This window comes from Crocodylus porosus, unplaced genomic scaffold (genome assembly GCF_001723895.1).
Source record: "Crocodylus porosus isolate Cpor-Errol unplaced genomic scaffold, CroPor_comp1, whole genome shotgun sequence".
Classification (NCBI taxonomy): domain Eukaryota; kingdom Metazoa; phylum Chordata; order Crocodylia; family Crocodylidae; genus Crocodylus; species Crocodylus porosus.
The window spans coordinates 354,376-374,787 of NW_017728923.1; the positions used below are offsets into that span (position 1 = coordinate 354,376).

Here is a 20,412-nt window from a genome sequence, read left to right on the forward strand (position 1 = left end):
CACAATGTTCTGGTGGTTGTTTCCAAGGCCTCCTCACACCTGTGCTTGTAGTCTTGGGAATGTGCTGCCCAGCCCCCCAAATGACTCCAAAACAGGTTGTCCTACATCTTGAGTGGCATATCGGTCATTTAAGGCCTCACATCAGCAGCAGTATCCCTCACTTTTTAGGGAAGTGAGGATAATAAGGTCTTTGAACTGAAGAGCTCAAAATCTAGATGAAGCACCACAGGTTCCTTGTGAAGTCTGATGTAGTCAGCACTCATTACTGTTAAATTGCTCAAGGCACTAGATAATGGCATCTGTTAAGCCTTTCAGCTCTAATTCAGGCTGGTTATGATGCTGATAACTGATCCCCGTGGCGTGGTTTATTTGAAATGCAGTGCTGACCTGTGCCTACTGTTTCCAGTGGGCACAAGCCAGCATCTTGAAACCCCTCTGATTATACTGACTTGTAACTCTGGTGTTTGTGGTAGAGAGACTACATGAACCAGTCAGCCGTTAGCTTCAAAAATACCCTTTTTAGCCCTGGAGGGGGTGGGGAGGCCTGGCAATGTAAAACTTGGTCCAGCATCCATTCTTGGGCAGAGGCCAAATTGCTCAGATGCTGGGGAAGAAACAGTTAGTTGAAACATCTCTCACTTAACCTCCCATGAAACACATTACTGCATAACAACATTGATTCACTAGAGACCTCACAGCCTTTCCACATTCCTTTTGTCTGCTGTTCTTGACATCATTGGATATTGAGCTTTTCTGGAGCAAGCCTTCAAGCAACTGTGACATGCAGCTTGTGACTGATAAAATGGCATGCCAGGGTGAGAAATAAACCTCCTCTGTGGTACACGTGTGGTACACAAGCCAGTACAGAACTAGCTTGCAGAAATATGATCGACCTTTTGGATTTACTAGATCTCTAGAGAGCCTCTGATCTCATCCAATCAGGTTAGAAGGTTTCCTTGACATTGCAAAAAATTTTATAATACTGTCTGAGGCTGGGGAATGGAGGAAGTTGAATTTCACAACCCATCTCTGGTCCTCTAAGTTAGCAGTAGCTGTGTTCAGTATTGGAACATAGTTGCAATGAAAACTGTTTTAAGCTCAAGTTCATTTAAATAGCAGGATGGATTCAAGGAAAAGAAACTGAGTTTATCTCCTTAGCATCTTGTGTAATTGCCTATCCTTTTTATATCAGTTCTATAGTATGACCTTTGGTATGAGCACAGCAAAATGTATGTGTACCCTTGGCCACAGGGCAGACAAGCAATTGGATTAAGCAGTAAAAATCTGCACCTTCAAAATGCTGTCCTAAGCTGGTACTAGTAGTAATGGCAATGTATCAGAGAATTGATAAGCAGTGGCCATTCACCAAAAAGTACATTTTTCAGCTGGTGTCAAGATCAGTAAACAAGCAGACTTGGCAAACAGCAGCCTATGCACCCCAAGCATAGTGCCAATAGTGCCTGCAGTATTTGAAACCTTAACACTGCAACAGCAGGAGGCGGAGGGTGATTGCAGAGCAAACAAGTGAAGTAGACTTCATGCTGCTTTGTGGGAAGCAAAGGGCACTGCAAAATGATAAGCAATAGAAAGCACCAAGCAGGCTAAGGTTTTTGCTTTAAATGACTGAAGAAACCATTGGTTGCATAAAGAAATCCAGTCTCCTGAAATGTCAGTTTAAATATATTTTTGAAAGCTTTTCCAAGAATACTGTAGTATCTACCCACTATGCCTTTTTCCTCCTCTCTCTCTTGCCCAGAACACAGTAGTCTAAATTGATCTTTAAAAGAGCTGCGTGCAGCCCTGGAGGAGCTCTCGGGAAGCACAAACCAGCTCCAGGGAGTGCTTGAGTGCTGCTGTTTTGACTGGTAAAGCTCCAGTAAGCGATCGATTGGGAGAGCACAGTTCCCTCCAAGGAAGTGTCTGCATCTTGGCTGGATAAATGAACACTCCTAAGTCAAACTTTATTGGCTGACTTGTACATTACTGTAAGTAGAAAAACAGCTTCCAGGACTGGAGGGCTCGGGTGCAGAGTTCAGGATCCAGGGCAATGTTAACATAAATCTTGTAGATGCCTGGGAAAAAATCCAGCCTGTAATTTAGGGCAGTGCACCTCTGCTTTCATCCAAGGGTGTTGAGTGCTTAGGAAAAAACTGAGGCTTGAGATTGGAGGGGAGGTAATGTGCCAGAAAGAACTAAAATAAAGCCTGATTATGAAGACAAAGCTGCCAGAGGACACTAACACACTCTTACAGCATGTCAGGCAGCCTGAGCCTGGCCTGTTATGTGACCACTTGGAATGCCAGAATATGCTGTGCTAAATGTTAAGAGTGCAAGTAAAATAACTGGTTCACAAAAATGCCCCCTTCTCCCCTAGCATTTTTTATTTTAATTTTATATATCCCAGACCAAATTACCCCAAACTAATTCCATATCCAAGAGTTCAGAACCATAAGTGGCCCTGCTACCAGCAACCATCCTCCCCCCACAGCTGGGGCTTCAGAGGTTTCCAAAGCCTTTGGTAGGCATCCTACTTGCAGGCCCAAGCCTGGAGGCTTGGGGTTCGGACGCCCCCGAGTGCTGCTTGCCCTCGCAGCAGGGGCCGAGGCTGGGCGTAAAGGCGCTGCACCTTGGTGGGCACCGATCCACGCCAGAAGAGCAGTTCTCCCCGGGAGCGCTTTAGGAAAACTGCCTTCGCGGACACAGACACGTGCTACTTCCACAAGCATGATGCTTGACCTGAGCCGACAAGAGGCTTTCCTTCCCTTACAGATGCATCCTCAGACACAGGAGTCGTCCTGCAGGAACCAGGCTCCTTGGCCTGTGCACCCCTGGGCGCGGGTCAGCGCTCACAGCAGCAAGGGGACACTCGCAGGGGCTGCGGGGCCCGGTCGCACGCGCCAGTCGCTTCTGCTGCGGCGACAGGTGAAGGGGGGGCGCTGCGGACCCGCTGAGAGCGAAGGGGCGAGGCGGGGCGAGCCTGCCCGGCGGTTGTGGAGCACCCGTCTTGGGCCGCCGGCAGCGCGGGGGGAGGAGCCGAGCGGAGTCCGCCCCGCCCCCGTCAGCGCTGACGTCTCTTGCGGACATCACTGCAGGCGTCTCGGCGTCACCCCCTGTTGCGGGGAGGGGAGGGGCGGGGCCGTGGTTGAGCCCAATCGGCAGCTCCCGGCGGCGCGTTGCCAGGCAGACTACTGCCCAGCCGAGGTGGGCTGGGCCGGGGTGGGCGGGACCTGCTCGGCAGGGACCAACCCGGAGGTAGCCGTGCTCGAGCCACCCAATGAAGAGGTGGGGGCGGGGCCACGGCTGGCGGGGATGGCGGCCGGGATGGCGAGCGCGGCGGAGCGCGCGGTGCTGGTGAGTGCGGGCAGGCCCCCCCTCCCCCCGGGGCCCGCACAGCCCCCGGCTCGGGGCGGTGCCCGACCCAGGCTCCCGGGCCCGAGTCCTAGCGCTGCGCGGCGCCCGCGGGCACCCACAAGCCGGCCCGGGGCGGGGGCTCTGGAGCTGGCGGCGGAGCAGCCCTTTTTTTTTTTTTTTTCTCTGTTTTTTTTGCACCGGTCCTGGAAGCACTGCAATACCAGGTCAATGCATGGAGTGGATGGAGCACGGTCCAGTTCCACCACCCAATACCAAAAAGAATCTGCTCAATATAGACCTCCTGTGGAGGACATATCAGAGACAATTACCCTGGGGAGCTCGCCTACGTGGTCACGCTGCTTCCCGTGCCAGGCACTGCATTTACACATGTGCTGAGACTCCAGCAGCCCCCTGCCCCGGAACGGGCTCTGGTGCGCGGCTGCCCACGCTGGGGGACGGGCTGGGGCTGGGGCTGGGGCTGGGGCTGGGTGGCCCGTGCTGTGCCTTGAGACTCGTGGTGAGCGACGCAGCTCCTGTAACCTCCCAACCCTCCGCATCCCTCGGAGGATCAAGGTCCCCGTGCTGCCCGTCTGCCTCTCCCCGGCTCTCGCTGGCACTGGGCGGGTCCGGGTGGAAGGCAGGGCCAAGGTGCTTTGGCCCTCAGGGCTCGGTGGTCGCTGACTGGCTCCCGAGGAGGGAGTTCCCAGGGGGTTGTGGGCCATCAGTGAAATCTGCTTGGAGGACCCTGGAATTTGTCCGTGGTGTTCCTTCAACTCGCTGCTTGGTTAAAGCCATTAAAATGCAGCAAAACAGCGTGGCTAGTTGTGTGGCCTGGACCCAGTGACCTTCCACTCCCCTTCCAATCAATGATTCTATGCATGGGCAGTATGTGGGGGAGGGGGCATGCCCCCCCCCCCCCGAGATTGGTCATCATCACTGCCTTCAGTGGGTGATCAGAGTCTGTTTGTGGTTAATGCTGCCTTTGCAGCTACGTGATCAGGCACTAGTTACTATTACAGGCTTGCCCAGTGCAGAGGCCTGGCTGAGGTCAGCTGTGGAGCTGTGCCATCAGGCCTGAACTTGTTAGCTACTGGATTTGTGCAAACAGCCCAAGCCACATCTGGCTTTGATTCAGGTTCATTTATTAACTTGCTGCTGTTTGGTAAACAATAAGCATAAGAACCATAGCAGACCAACCCCAGGCTTATTTCCAGTGGACCAGAATTCCAGTTTTAGGCAACTCTGACTGTTCATGTAAGGCAGTGAATCAAAGCTTTGTTCATAGATTTCATAGATGTTAGGGCTAGAAGGGACCTTGGGAGATCATTGAGTCCAGCCCCCTGCCAAAGGGCAGGAAGTCAGCTGGGGTCAGATGACCCCAGCAAAATAATCATCCAAAAGCTTCTTAAATGTGTCCAGAGTAGGTGCTTGCACCACTTCTGGGGGTAGTCTATTCTAGATTCTGGAGACTCGGATGGTAAAGAAGTTTTCCCTTGTGTCCATTCTAAAACCATCTTCCAGCAGTTTGTGACAGTTAGACTTTGTCTTCCCTTGGGGTGCCCTGGTGAACAGACATTCTTCCAGATCCTGATGTACATCCCTGATATACTTATAGGCTGCTGCCAAGTCCCCTCTGAGCCTACACTTTTCCAAGCTGAAGAGTCCCATGCCTCAGCCTCTCCTCATAAGGCCTGCTCTCTTGACCTCTGATCATGTGCATGGCTCTCTTCTGGACTCTCTCAAGCTTTTCCACATTCTTCCTAAAGTGTGGATGCAGTACTGTAGCAGTAGCCTCACCAAGGCCAAATAAAGTGGGAGGATGAAATCCTGGGTCTTGCTTTGAGATGCATCGGTAGATGCAAGCCAGGGTTGTATTGCTTTGCTGGCTGCGGCATCTCATTGGTGACTCATATTAATCTTGTGGTCAATCGTGAAAGTCTCTTTCAGTCATAGTGCTAGTGAGAGTAGCGCTACCAAATCTATAGGTATGATGGGGGTTGCACCTTGCATTTCTCTGTGTTGAAAGTCGTCATGTTTTGATCCGCCTACTGTGAGCCTGTCCAACTTGGCGTGAATTCCCCAGCCCATCCTCTAGTGTGACCGTGCTTCCCAGTAATTTGGTGTCATCTGCAGACTTAGCCAGCCTGCTTCTGACACCCAAGTCCAGGTCACTTATGAATATGTTAAAGAGTACTGGTCTGAGAACTGAATCCTGGGGGACGCCACTGGTCACCATGCACCACATTGACTCAATTCTATCTACTGTCACTCTCAGGGTCTGACCACGGAGCCAGTTCCCCAGCCGTTGAACTGTAAGGTTGTTGAGGTCACAGTTCCCCCATTTTGTCATGAGGACATCATGGGGAAACTAAATCAAAGGCTTTTTTGAAATCTAAGTAAATGACATCAGCCTCTCCTCTGCTGTCCAGGTTTGTAACATTCAGCGGAGCTGAGGCAGGATATGCAGGAAGCGGGTAAGGTAGAGGAGGGAAGATACTTACTTTCTTTTCCTCCTGTGTCAGTGGGTTACGTGCTCACCTGCATGCATCAGTTCACATGTGATTATATGGAATATTCCACTACTGAAAGAAGGCAAGACCAAGCAGCCTGTGAAACCTCAGGAGGCTCACGCAGGTAATTCCTGTCTTGTCTGTCCATGGCTGTAGGAAGAAGAGTTCAAGTGGCTTTTGCAAGAGGAAGTCCATGCTGTCCTGAAGCAGCTGCAGGATATTCTGAAGGTAACAAGCAGTTCCAGGCAGACATGGAACTAGTCTGCTCAGTTGCTGTCCTTTCTGTGTGAGCAGAGGTTGCTGGGCTGGGAGGCTAGCGGTGCCCGAAACTGTTTCTGTTTTGGCCTGGAGGGCCCACCTCTAGAGTTGAGCACAGTTCAATCCTTGCGCTACTTGTTGAGACTGGACCATCAAGAGGTACCTGCTGTCTCATTTCATGGCCTTGACAGCTGCTAAGAATCTGCTGCAGGCCTGGTTCCCAGGGACATGAGGGTCTCAAGCAAAGGTGGATTTCATATATCTATCTTCATTGTGTAAGCAGCAGCTTCGGCTAAAATGTCAGGGCTACTCTTCCTCCAATAAAGTATGGTAAGTGCCAGCTTTGTTGAGGATCTTTGAGCCCTTATGCGAGGGAGTGGGTCAGTAGGTTTTAAAAAGACCTGCCTACGGTACTCATGCCTGCACAGTGCAGTGAGTAGGATACCAGGATAGGACTGGGCTTTCCTTAATGGAAGGTATATCATGAACTGATTGTTCACTTCTGCAGCATAGTTAGTCCACCGATTTCAGTAATAGTTGGGGAAGGGTCCTTTGTGTAGCATGTACCTGGAGGTGCACAAAGGATATACTGGAGAAAGCTCAAGAACATTATTAGCACCATGTGCTTCGGTCCTCCCTGCTCCTCCCCCACTCCAGTTCGTATCCACATCTCCAACACCTTTGTTCTCAAGCTATAGAGAAAATGGAAGAAACTGGGGCTTTTAACTCTCCTAGTAACAACCCTTCTTTGCTGTTCTGCAGGAGGCTTCTCACAGGTTTGCCCTGTCTGTGGGTGGCTCGGAAGCAGTAGTCAAACAGGAGAACTTCATGCTGGGCACCTCAAGGTAGGTGTGGCAGGATATTGGCTCTCACACAAGGACTTTCCTCTTGTCTCTAGCCAATCTTTCTGTGCTGAGGTGTGGGAGGAGGGATATGCTTGGCCCCCCCCTTACTACAAGTGAGCAATGAGGTAGGAGAGAGTCCTAGGAGCCTGGATCCTGCAGCCTGTGCACCTTTCTGCACGCATGCCTTAGAATTCCTCTGTCTGGGGAGAGAAATGGTTAAAGATTGAGGCAACTCATTCTCATTGTACACAGGACCTGCTGCTGTTATACCAACTTAACACCTGGGGATGCCAGAAGACATCCAGTACTGAACGTATCAGGTGCTCAGCCTACAGAGTTAGAGGCTGGCATACCTTGGTACACAGTCTTGTACTGTGACAGGCTGGGGATGAGCTGCATCTCTGCCTGGTGCAAAAATGTGGTTCAGGTCTCTGGCCTGGTATGTTGCCATTTCTTTTGCGCTGCTGACTAACTTAATTTCACAATTTATTTGAATAATTTGCATAATACAGCCTCTTCTCTTCTCCACTTCCATCTGCTTTGTTAATGCAGAGATCTGATTAGGAGTCTCTTGGAAGAGCAGTAATTCAGGGCAAATATAAGATGCCCCTACCCAGGTACAAGTCCCACCTTGTCTGTTATTCCCACAGCTAAACGGCAGCTTTGGGTAACCCTGAAGCTGAATATCTGCTTCTGAATAGAAACTCCTAGATATTCAGCCTTGCTTTCATCACTGAAGTCTTTGTTGCTGGAGATTCCCAGCCCTTTCAAAAGGCACTCTTGCACTGGGGCAAGCCCAACTGTATACATCAGCTTTATATTCAAATAGGCTGTTCTCCAGCAGCCACCCCATCATTGTGTAATCACCTTTTAAGGACTGAATGCTTGGCTTTCTCCTCTCTCTTGCCTTCTTTTTATCCCCAAATGTTGATTTGGGTTGCCTGCTAAAACAAAGACCCATTCTGAGTTGCCTCTGCTTGTATGCATCAATAACATCCACATAGCTTGGAAGGGTTCTTTCTCTAATCCCAGATACCCATGGCACAATATTTACAAATGTTATGCTGTGTAGATCAGGTCATAGTAACTTCTGAATGGGTTACATTGCAGGCTTTACTTGTTCTGGTGCTTTCCTATTTCCTGTCTGAGGTCTAAAACACCAGGTGGGTTTCCTAACCATTGCCTGACTTGTTACAGTATGTGATAAGAAGGGTTCTCACCATGCTTGTACTACCAGCAGGGCAATTCATGTTTTGTGCTGACAGCTGGCTGTTTGTAGCTGGGAGACTTGACTCTAGTTCTTGGCTGTGTTGCTGACTTGCACTGTGGTATTGGGCAAACCCTTTAACCTCTGCTGAAAAATAGGAATTTTAGCAGCTTGAGAGATGCAGTTATTGCCAAACTACATCTGCAATAGTCCCCATTTCTAAGCCTCTGCTGAAGCTCTGTTTCTGTGGTGTCACAGCAGAAAGAAAACCCCACTTCCAGTAGTGTTCTCAAACCATGGAGCAAGGGATATTGGCCCCCAAGGAGGCAAACCTGAGGTTGGTTTGCCTCCATCTGTTTTCCTCCAGATGTTCTTTTTTATCAACAGATGTAAAGGGCTGTCTCTGGTTGAACTGCAGGAGGTTTGTCTTGGTGCAGAGACGGGTTTCTGTAGGATGCTCAGAGGCTAGTAACATTGTTGACTCTACATTCAAGGAGACTGGATCAAAGAGCTGAGTCATCCAGTCCCAGATACTTCAGTCTCCCTTCATTGTTTCTTGTAGATATGAAACAGTTGGTGTGTCCTTTGCAAGAGATTATCAGAGACCTGGTACTAACCTCCTATCTTTGGCACAGAACAAGGAACAAACAAGTCTGTGTCGAGTTATAACCTGACCTGTCTCTTTCATCCATGCTAATGAGAGCCAGGACTCTGTTTAAACAATGGACAGAGCTTTGACTTGAAATGGGGAGGAAATCAGTGTAGAACAGGCCCCTAGTGTTGCAGGTAGATCAGAAGGGTCCCTCAGGCAGCCTGACTAGCTGGACAGAGGCTTGGAAATGGTAACTTAATAGGTGATGAGATGAGCATGGAAGAGCTCCTCTGTGCAAAGCTGGGTGTGGGGAGGACTTCAGTGCAGCTGAGTGCAGGGTTTGGGCGTGAGAAGAGGCAAAGTCAGCCACCTGTTCTGGCTAGGGATGGGATGGCATTGGCTGCTCCTGTGACCTCTTCTGTCTGGGACTGTTTTCTCATTTCAGCACTGACCAGGTGAAAGGAGTGCTGACACTGCAGGGAGATGCCCTGTGTCAAGCGGTGAGTGCTTATTCATGCTGGGCCCTTTTTTGGTAGCCCCAGGATGGGGTGGGGAGATGTGATCACCTTCCCTTTTTGCCCCTGCTGCACCTTATCCCTCCAGATGTTGAACTCTTGAGGCCGTGAGCTACCTGGTGCAGTGGTGTTTGGTTACTACCTGGCTTACAGCACCTAAATATTCCAGCCAGTGAAAACTTTCCAAAGCCAAAATTTGTTTTATCGTGGTTTCAGTGTGGGTTGGTTGTTGTTAGGAACTGACTGAAGATGCTGTCAAGGCCAGTCATCCCAGTAAAGGCAGTCCTGGAGCAGCTGCCACACCCTGTGGATGCATAGTGCTAAGGGTTGAATTCTGCATATAGGAAACTAGTGTAGAGGAAGAGTCTGTCCTACCTGGTGTTCACTCTGTGCCATCTGCTGTCTTCTGTGTGCCGTTTCATTTGTGCTTAATCTTGTGGGGCAAAATTCTCACCTGGGCCAGCTAACTTTTTCTGAAGGACAAGTGACATGTCATTGGATTAGGCAGTCAGGGACTTATCAGAGTCTGTTATGGTGAACTCTGCTTAACTAGTCACCCTGCCTCCTGACTTCTTCTATAGCTATTGCCAGTTTTCCGTGGGCATCTTCTAAAATGAACTGTAGGTGTCTTACTCACATTCAGCAAGTGAGCTGTCATTTACTTTGCATTTACCTCCAGCTACCAAGGTTGTATCTCTGGGGCTGGCTTAGCTGGCATTACCCAATATAGACTGTTGAGGGAGGGGAGGGTATTGTGATGGTCTCTGAAGTAGTGGAGGGGAAGGGTTGCCCCATGGGGTTATGCAGGGATGTGAGCTGCAGGGTCTCCTCTTGTGTATTTTGTGGTTGGCTTTCATCTCTGTCTGTCTCTTCTGTAAGGACATTAATATGAAAATGCCCAGAAATAACCAGCTCCTGCACTTCGCCTTCCGGGAGGACAAGCAGTGGAAGCTGCAGCAGGTACTGTCTTTGTAAGGTGTGTCCCCTTGGCATCTTGCACCTGCCACTCTCCTTCAGAGAGGAAAGGGCTGAACTGTTTCTCTCTGGTGTTTTCTCAGACCCTAGTACAGAGCCCACACCTCAGTGCACCATATGATGTCAGCTAATTGGGATTATGGCTGTATAAGAGAAGAGAGGGAGAGGCTACCAGTTCCTGAGACATCTCCTGAGAAGCCTGTGAAAGGAGAGGGTTGGCATAGTCGTGCCAACTGATATTGTGTCTGCCAAAACTTAGCTGGCTGAACAGAGAGCATCTCACCAGCTTCAAGCTGGCTCAGGGGTCTGCTTCCATTCCCCTTCTCTTTTCATTGAGGCCATAGAGCAGTACCTCATGCTCTTAGAGGGTCACTGGATAAAACCAGGGAATACCATGGAATCCAAATAGTAATTGCTTTGTGATCTCTTCTGGTTGGCACTTCCATTGCCATAATAGATTCAGCTTCAGGAAACCTGTTCCCTAGTCTTGCAGAAGTAAAGTTAACCACCCCCTTGCCTGAAGTCTCAAGATGGACTGGGGCTGCTTTTCCATGCTGGCTCCTATGCTGCACCTTGGCTGACTCCATGTTAGCAGGGCCTGTGGGCTTTGAGGGAGGTTTTGAGTTGCTTCAGCAGGCTGAGAGTCCTAGCTAATCAGCCTTCCACAGAGCATTAACATGGTAAATCAAACCTTGTACTGTGAACCACTAGAACTTGTCTTAGAGGTTGGCAACCAAACAAGGAAGCTTTTGTGAATAGGTCTCAGCAGTGCTGCCTGTTAGCAGGGATTCTCATGTTGCCCTGCTGATGGTTCCATCCTTCCAACCAGCTCCTCCCTTTTGGTGTGGAAAGACTTTGCATCTTAGCATTAATCAGACCTGGAATATGGAAATGTAGAGGCCTAGGACTAACCATGTGTAATGCAATTATGTGGAGACCCTTGTCCTGCTTCTTTTTTGAGCCCAAACAAGCCTTGCAGGGCAAAGCAGCAGGAGGCTCTTCCATCAAAATGCCAGCTTGGAGGAAGTCCTGCGAGCCTGGATAGAAAGAAAACAGAAGTAGGAGACATGTGAGGGAAGAAGGTGGAAGTAATTTCATAAGGGAAGAGAGGCAGGTGTGAAGCCAGCCTGTGTTTTGGCAAAGGTGGGAAGGATGGTCCTTGCTGGGCCTAGTGTATTAACCAGCTCCCATATAGGTTGTCTGGATCAGCCATGGAGATGAGGAGCTGGAGCATACTGTCATGCCACATCACTGGGCCAGCTGCCAGTTGCATGCTGTGTCATAGGGGGTTTGCACTGGGCATGTGCTCACCCCTCAGGAGTAGGGGACTTGTGAGCTGATGAGAGGGAAACAGCTGCCTATCACAGGGTTTTCATGTAAATCTGTTTGTGGTTTGTGCCAATGGGGTTTGATTCAGCCCTTTAGAGGCTGGACTGAGATTAAGGGAGTAGGGAGAAGCAAGAGGAAGAAAGCTAAGCCATAGAAGCCCCAGACTTCGCTCATGGGAAATGTTTATCTGTTTCCTATTCTGTTTGTAACTGGCACCTTGCGCTCTTCTTATGCTGCTGTTGGCATGTGCTTCCCCCCCTTCCCCTGTTGCCCTACTTTAACCTCTGTAGAGTAAGTGCCTGTGGCTGCAGCCTGTCTTGGTGCAAAGGGGCTCTAGCCTGACATGCCGCATGTCTGTCCTGCCAAAAGCTGTGCAGGAAGCAAGAACAAGGGTGTGCTCCCCAGAGCCCAAGTGCTGCAGCAGCAGTTCCTCTCAACTGCTAGTAATTCTCAGCCCCAGTGAACTCACTTCAGAGGCTTTTAAATATTCCCAGAGGTCTGGGAGCAGGAAGCATTGATTTCTTTCTCTTACAGGCAATCAGATGTTGGATGGTGTTAGCTGTGGTAATGGTTCCTGAGAGTACAGGCGCCGCATCTAGCAATTGGGGCCGGATCTGACTATTGTACACAACTCAGCAGTGGGAATTCCTTGTGGAATAGCAACGTATTGCTTTTTTTTCCCCCAGCACTACTTGCTTGCAAGATCCGACTTCCCTATATTGCTGTTCTGCCAGTTGTAAAAGAGCAGGCCCCAGACTCCAGACCCTCAATATCTATAATCTCTGGTCCGAGAGACGAGTAGCTCTGCAATCCGTATGCTGGCAGCGAGTGGCAGATACTTAGAGGAAAATGGGTTTTAACATGCGGTGCTCACGTGATATCCCATGAACCAATGGATCAGGTTGTGGGAAAGGGGGCAGTTGCTTTCCAACAGTATTCTAGAGAGAGCTGTTGTAACACTGTTGCATCCTGTTCCTTTGCAGATTCAGGATGCAAGAAATCATGTGAACCAAGCAATTTACCTGCTCACAAACAGAGATGTCGACTACCAGTTCAAAACAGGCTCAGAAGTCCTTAAGGTGAACAGAATGCAATCTCGGAGAGACGGGGGCAGGGGGAATGCACTGGGCTTTGTTCCTATGCTAAGCTGAAGCTTCAAGTATGTGACTCCCCAACCTGAGATGTGTGCTGATGTTGTGCGTCCATGAGATCTTGTATATGGCATGCATCTGGATGAGGCAGCCAGCACCAGTGTGACACAAGTGGGAGATGCTGGTTCCCACCCTGAGAGGCTTTTGGGCCACAGCTTGTTCCACTAGCAGTGGCGACACATAGGGAGTGCATGTGTACCCCCTGAGAGTGCTGGTGCACCCCCTGACTGGCTGCACTTGCCACTTAAGCGGTGGGCGGGGGGGGGCAGGCAGGAGTGCTGGTGCTCCCTTGCAAGCACCAGCTAATTTGCTGCAGCCACTCCTGGAAGTTCTGTGTGCCCCCCGCTGGGCACAAGATTGGCCATGGGGGCACTTCCCACTTAAGGCGTGGGCGGGGGGGGGCAGGCAGGAGTGCTGGTGCTCCCTTGCAAGCACCAGCTAATTTGCTGCAGCCACTCCTGGAAGTTCTGTGTGCCCCCCGCTGGGCACAAGATTGGCCATGGGGGAACCTCCCCCAGCTCCGTCAGCAGGATTGGCCGTGGGGGGAAACTCCCACCCCACCCACCCCCTGGTTACTGGGAATGGTCGCAGGGGGGGCATGTGCACCCCCAGGCTAAGGCGGCACAGATCGCTCATGTCCACTAGTTGATATTGGGCAATAAACAGCCTTCTCCCTGCCATTGTCACTCATGGGAACAGGTGGAAAGAGGTTCTTTACAGACCAGAGCTGCCACCTGTTTAGAGGCCTGAAGCTCTAGCAGACAAGTCAAGAGATGCTTTGCAATAGATCCAGCACAGTTGGGTACAGAAGAGCTGCTTCGTGGTACAGAACCCAGCTCTCTGCTTGAATCCCTCTGTACCCGCAAGAGCTCAGACTCATGGTTATAGCCTGCCTACAGTCCCAAGTGTGAGAAAGTAAAGTCTGGCTCTCACCTAGGCGAGGCCCATTACTCGGGAGATGATCACCAAATAGGACTTTGCTCTGGGGTAGGGAAAAGATGAGTCGTCATTACTCAGAGAGCCTTAGCTGGTGATCATCAGCTCTGCATCAGCTAGCCACTGCCCCTTCCAGCTCCCCAGGAGATGCTCCCCATCTCTCTCTGCCAGGAGGAGGAGCCATCAGTGCAGTAGTCATGGGCAAGAGCTGGGCCAACTGAAGTCTGGTCACTTTATTCATGTGGGAGCAGTTGTGGCCATCCACATGACTGCTTCCCCAGCTGCAGTGTTGTGCTTGCTGGATCAGGGCCCCTTAGAGCAGTTCAGTGGTGTGTTCTTCTCGTATAGCCTCCAGAAGAGTTTGTGTCTGTCTAGATGCTTTGGCACTGACCCTTAAGTTGTGACTCCTGTTGTGACTCCTGGAACGAGCTGGCTCAAGGCACAGTTGGGGGCTGAGGGAGCAGAGCGAATTGGCACATCTGAGAACAACCCCAGAGGCTGTTGGAGGATCTTCACCAACAAAACTGTGATCATATGAAAGAAATCTCCTTACAAAGCCCCCAAATCCCCAGTCCTCTTTCTTCACAGTGCTTCTGTGCAGGTTCCCTCCCTAGCTAACCTGTTGCTCTACTTCAGCTCTTTTCTGTACCTAACTCCATTGCCCAGCAGGGTACAGATGTAAAGAGTTTGCTGCAGGGTGTGGGGAGGGCAGGGATTGGACTTCAAGCACCATGTGCTCTTTAGCCGGTTTTGCAGGGCAAAATGATGCTCACTGTAAGTGCTGGCATTGGGGAAGGGTCCATAGAATGAAGGACACTTGGTATAGCAAGCTACTGGCTTAGAATTTAAAGCAATGGAATATCTGGGGACTCTGACCTGGCAGAAGCTGTAGAAAGACAGGGACTTGCATCGGAAATGTGCTGAACAAGAAGCATCACCTGCATATCAGGGAGGGAGTCTGAGTGTTGTTGGGCAGGGGTGCTGTGCTGTTGGTGGAAGGCAGGCAGGGAGATTTGGCAGAATGCATTTGGATTTGGCAGAACATACCTCTAGTCACCTGTACTGGCCAGGTAGCATGTGAAATCTCTGCTGAAGAGGTCTTGGCTTGGTGATGGCCTGAGAGATTTACTTGCTTCTGTCCTGAATCCATTTGATCCCCTGATGTAGTTTGCCACTGCCCTGGAGGGCTGTTGAGGTTTCTAGCCCATTGCCCAAAGCTGAGGGCCTCCAGACAGACTGTGCATGTGTTTCTTCCCAGCTGATGGATGCAGTAATGTTACAGCTAACAAGAGCTCGGAATCGGCTCACCACTCCGGCCACCCTGACCCTACCGGAAATCGCCTCCAGCGGCCTTACGGTAACCTTGTGCTGCTCCTCCTGTGCATCCAGCAAGGAGGGACAATCCAGCCCTTCCATGCCAGGGCTTTGGCTTGTTGTTTTTGGTCGTACCCTCATGATTCAGGGAAAAAAAATTATCCTTTTTAATAGAACATGGAAAAAGCTGTCAGTCTGTATTTCCTCACTGTTGGGAGTTGCAGACCCCGGGCTTACAAGGCCTAGTGCTGAACGGGAGGTTGTGATATTTCCCCCCCACCAACTGGGCCTTTTTGGAGTAAACCCCATGGCATCTTGAAGGAGTCTAGCCCTGGTTTCCTCTGTTTCATTACACACTCACTAGCACTGCAGCAAAAAGCATCTAACCGGGTGCGGCAAGATAAGTGGCCACATTTCTGCGCCCCTTCTCCAGGCTTGTTGTTGTGCTGCTTTTGCCCTTAGTCAGAACCATTAACATCTCTCCCTGCACCTGGAGACTCCAGAATCATTTTGATGAAGGGGTATCTCAGTTCTCTTATTTCCCTGTCAAATGTAATAGGATTGTCATGGCTTTGGATATGAGCACCTTTTGCTGATATGGGAACTGCTTCTGTTTTTTCCACAGAAAATGTTCACTCCTGCTCTGCCCTCGGACATTCTTGTCAATTTCTACATTAACCTGAACAAGCTTTGTCTGACCGTCTACCAGCTCCACGCACTGCAGCCCAACTCCACCAAGGCACGTTCTGGTAGCTCCTGTGTCTCCTTTCTGCACTTTCCCCATAGCCCCACGACAGAGATCTCAGCTGCAGGGAGGTTTCCCGATCATAAGATAAGACAGAGGAAGGTGGTGAGCATTAGGTTCAGATCAGGAGCAGCTAGGGTGCCCTATCCCTTTGATAGCTCAAATTTAGCTTTCGGCGTGATGTGTCAGCAAAGCCGGAGCTCTGTGAATAGGGCCCAGAGGGAGCCAGTGCTGTTTTAACTTTTCTAGTAGTGTTAAAGAAAGACAGCGGAGTTAGTCTGCTTCTCTTTAACCTCCCCCTGCTCCCCAGGGAATTACAAATAGCAGTTTAGATTATTCAAGCTGCAGGTGTTTATAAGGTTGGATCTTCTCCTGCTGATTCTTGTGTGCTGCTTGCCTTCTCAGCCTGGATGGTTTCATATACATGAGCCAGTCTCATGTTGCTGATTGAGATCTGCTGGATGGAAATGTTCAGGATCTCAGCACTGCAATACTTTGACATGCAGACCTTGCATGGGAAGGGCTTTGTCTTGGCACTCACTCTCAGGCTCCAACTTCTTGGAGTTGCCTTCTGCAAAGCCCAGGCTCTGGGCCCAGCAGGTGTGTCTTCTCCAAAGGGGAAGCAGGGACTTTTCAATGCTGCCTTGCAGTTACTAGGACTTGCCCATCTTCTGGGATGTCAGGCTGTTTCTCATTGTAATTAGCAGCAAGCATGTATGGAGAGTCCCAGGTGCATTTTTCCTGTGCATCCTAACCAGTCACTTGCTATGTTATGTTAAATTTCACATGATCTAACATCCCCTTTGCATCTCTGTCCAGCATTTCAGACCTGCGGGAGGGTCCATTCTGCACAACCCTGGGGCCATGTTGTAAGTACCTCCTGCAGCAGGGCTGTGTAACATGGGGGCGGGAGACCTGTATAACTGTGGACCCTCGGTGTTGATGCACAGCAGAATCCAAACTCTGATATTAGTCTGGCTTATGAGCAGTTTTGACGATGACCCAAGGAGAGTCTGCTCTTGGGGTGGTGGGGGAGGCTGTAGTAAGCCAGTGTGATTATACCTGCCACTGGTGCATGTGAGTGCTGGCAGCTGCTGAGCAAGAGAGCTCTTCTATGACTCACTCCCTGGCACACAGTGGTGGCTGTTGAGAATAGAGTTCTAGCTCAGAGGAGGTGGGCAGAGACAGCAGATCAGTTAGCAAAGGAGAACGCTAACTTACCATCAGCATTACCCACACTGTGGTTCTGTAGGAAGTGTTGCTGTCCTTGCATATGCCCTATTCATGCTTGACCCAGCTGGAGCTGGCCTGAGTCACTTTGCTATCAGCTGCAGGTTTGCAGGGTCTAACAGTTTTTGCTTTGATTGGGAATTATGGTGGCTTCTTTCAGAAGAGGGGAGGGGAGGCATTGGGAGTACTCCAGGCTGCTGCCCAGCATCTGGGAGTTGTATCATTGCCCCTAGAATTCCCCTATCACTTCAGCCAGGAGTGAGTACAGCAAGTAGACACATCAACCTGACTTTGTCAAAAGGCTCAGTTCAGCTCTCTGAGTGCAAGTCAGTGGCGCTAAGGGTCCTCAGGTTGAAGCTAGAAAAGGGAAGCCTAGATCTGCTTCCTAACACTCTCAGCCTCTTGCAATCACGAGCATGAAAAGATGCCCCTAACTCTGTGGTCTCCCAAGTGGGGTGTGCACAAAACAATCCATTGGGGTGCGGGAAGAAAATAGTAGAACTTCTATTTAGATGTATATTTAAATAAATACACTTATATTGGGGGTGCATGCTCCAAAAATTTCTTACTGATAGGGGTCCACAATCAAAAAAGTTTGGAGACCACTGTCCTGACGGTGTAGTGTGAGAGACGGAGCAAAACCAAGACCCTCACTGCCCTTCTCCACCTGCCCCCCCCCACCCCACCCCCTACTGCACAGCTGGGCCCTGTCCCCTTTTCCCCTCAGTGCTGGGCAGATTAATGAACTTGTGCTGGAGTCTGTCTATCCAGCCCCATACACTGGAGTCATTGGAGCCTGCCCTGTGAGAAACACTGTGTCCCCTTTGCAGTGAGTTTGGCAGCCAAAGATATGAAGTCAGCCATGTCCATAAAGTGGAGTGTGTGGTACCTTGGCTAAATGATGCCCTCGTCTTCTTCACTGTCTCGCTGCAGCTCTGCCAGCAGCTGAAGGACAAGGTAGGAACTGTGTGTGGGAGCAAAGGGAAGAGGTTCTTTGAAAGAGCTTCAGGTCTGTCTCTGAGTCATGACCTAGTGACCCTCCCTGAGAAAGGGTGGCTTAACCATAGATGTATGCCCAGAGGTTAGTACAAACTGTACTGTTTGGTTTGCTTTGGTTGCACATTTAAGAAAGTGTTTAAGGAAGCCACTGAAAGTGGCTGCTCTAGACCCAGTGGATAGTGAATGTTCTGCAGGAAAATTCAGAATAATTGAGGGAGCTTTAGGAGCATGAGCAGGCAAGGGGCAAGTTCTGTAGGTGGAAAGCTGAGTCTCTTGGACTGATGGCCAGACAGAAAGGAGAGTGCAAAATGTTTTGAAACCTTGTGGTTCAGGAATCATAAAGGCTCTGCCCTGCCCACAGTACCTGGGCTGTTCCTTGTTCTGTTGTGGCTGTGACTGAGGAAATTGCTTTGTACTCCTTTGCCTCGCGTCCCCTATCTGTCAAATGGGTTTTCCCCCTTCTAATGGGCTGTGGTATCTGAGGATGAGAAGTGCAGTGTAACAGCTTGCTGGTGGGGTATCTTTAGAGATTATAAGATGCCTGGGAGCCAGGACTCTAAAACACTATGCACAATACTCGCACTATGTTCATGTGTGTGGCTTGGGGAAAAAAAACAAAACAAAAGATAACGGGCTGGGACATTGCAGCCACTTCTGAAGCTGGAAGCAAGAACTGCTTGTTGTTTTTCCAGGGCTGGCTAGAAATACCAGTGCTAAGAGAAGTGCTTGGTCCTGCAAATTCAGCCAGCACTTCTGCCCCAGTCTGCCAGTGTGCTCGGGGAGGTACAAAGGGTGCGTTCCACCAGTGGAAATCTGAACTCGGCTTCACAGAAGGTTTGGTGTCCTGCTTCTTCCAGCTGGATGCAGCCATTGTTCTGAGGCTAAAAGGGAACATTAAAAGGGGACATGGGGCTCTAAGGGATTGGGAGGCTTCTGGGGAATAGAGTGCTTACAAACCTAAAACTTTACTGACACCAGGGGAGGCTGAGACCTCAAGGAATCGTGGACTCCTCCATCTTCTGATTGCTCTTCCACCTTCTCTCTTGCCCTTAGAGCTGCCTTCACAGGTGGTCTGGTCTGTAAGGCCCTCGGGCTGAGCAAGCTGCCGGTTTGGTGGTAGCAGGAGCTTTAATGTGAGACTGAGCAGTTAGCCCGGAGCCTAGAGCTAAAAGCGAGACTGTTCTTAGTGGTGACAGATGACAGAACAAGGTACAATGGTCTCAAGTTGCAGCAAGGGAAGTTTAGGTTGGATATTGGGGAAAAACTGTCTCGCTAGGAGGGTGGTGAAACACTGGAATGGGTTACCTACAGAGGTCCTGGAATCTCCATCCTTGGAGGTTTTTAAGGCCTGGCTCAACAAAGCCTTGGCTGGAATGATCTAGTTGGGGATGGTCCTGTTTGAGCAGGCTGTTGGACTAGATGACTTCCTGAAGTCCCTTCCAACCCTAATTTTCTATGATTCTAATTACTGTATCTCTTGTTTTCCAGATCTCTGTGTTTTCTGGTTACTGGAACTACAGGCCATACTAGTTTCTCTTGGCAAGAGTGCCCTAAACAGCCCAACCACTACATCTCTGCTCCTCTTAGGAAGAACCCCATGAGTAAGTAAGCCTGAGAGAGCATCATAGCCACGAGCCTCCACCCTGCCACAAAATGGGATCAGTGCTCTCCAGAGACACCAGCTCTAGGAGCCAGCTCAACCTTCAAACGCAGGGCTTCTCACGTTGTGGTGTTGAGCCAGGCCCTGAGCAGGAGTGTGATATCCACCAACAAGTTTTTTGCATCTTCATTCACACATGGGACATTATTTATTTCTACTGTGCAAGCCCTTAAGTACTTGTCTGGCCCAGGTATAGGGGGCTGGATGGGGAGGGGGGTGGGGACAGGCGGGTGGGAGGGGATGGAAGGACGGTGGACCATAAAACTAGTCTGTTTGCACATACTATAGAGATCACTGGACCATGAGGAGGGACATAAATGGAGTAACCAACACTAATTGGGGCATGCTGGGTTCCTGGTCAGTGCAGCATGTCATGGATCAAGGTGTCATCTCCTTGGCTGTGACATTTGCTTCTGAACACCCCCAAGCCTCATTCCCTGCAGTCAAGGAACCTCCCCAGCATCTCTTCAGATGTTTCCTGAAGTGTCTCCCTGGCACCAATGTGAGTACCTGTGTATTTCAGTCCCTTCCTGTCAGCCCCACACAGGCCAGTTGTTTCTTTGTGTCAGAACTCAGACCTGTCCCTGGCATGTGATATGGACCCTCCCTCTGCCCTCAGTGCTGGGGCTGCTGCTGTGCACTCTGTATCCTGCCACTGAGTGACCCAGGACATTAATTTGTGGCTCACGTTCCCTGTGGTAGGATAATTGTTAGCTGCCTCATGTATTGATGCTACGGTATGTGAATTGTTCCTCTGCACAGTTGATACTTGTGAAATAAAGACCCTCAAACCAA

At 50.1% G+C, this 20,412-nt stretch overlaps 1 protein-coding gene across 1 annotated transcript; it reads left to right on the forward strand.

Moving 5' to 3' along the window:
- Window positions 1–3,293: 3,293 nt before the first annotated feature.
- On the forward strand, window positions 3,294–20,412 carry ROGDI (rogdi homolog). Its single transcript, XM_019539830.1, has 11 exons — window positions 3,294–3,351; window positions 6,018–6,089; window positions 6,882–6,964; window positions 9,209–9,263; window positions 10,158–10,238; window positions 12,566–12,661; window positions 14,928–15,026; window positions 15,609–15,722; window positions 16,548–16,597; window positions 17,789–17,915; window positions 19,446–20,412. The coding sequence occupies exons 1-11, from the start codon at window positions 3,310–3,312 to the stop codon at window positions 19,485–19,487; spliced, it is 861 nt and encodes a 286-aa protein (XP_019395375.1). The 5' UTR covers window positions 3,294–3,309; the 3' UTR covers window positions 19,488–20,412.

Bases quoted from the DNA above. Each gene is read 5' to 3' on its own strand.
- ROGDI (XM_019539830.1), top strand. From the start codon at position 3,310: ATGGCGGCCGGGATGGCGAGCGCGGCGGAGCGCGCGGTGCTG. The intron at 9,264-10,157 runs GTGAGTGCTTAT...CTCTTCTGTAAG, and splicing joins GAGATGCCCTGTGTCAAGCG to GACATTAATATGAAAATGCC. The intron at 15,723-16,547 runs GCACGTTCTGGT...ATCTCTGTCCAG, and splicing joins TGCAGCCCAACTCCACCAAG to CATTTCAGACCTGCGGGAGG.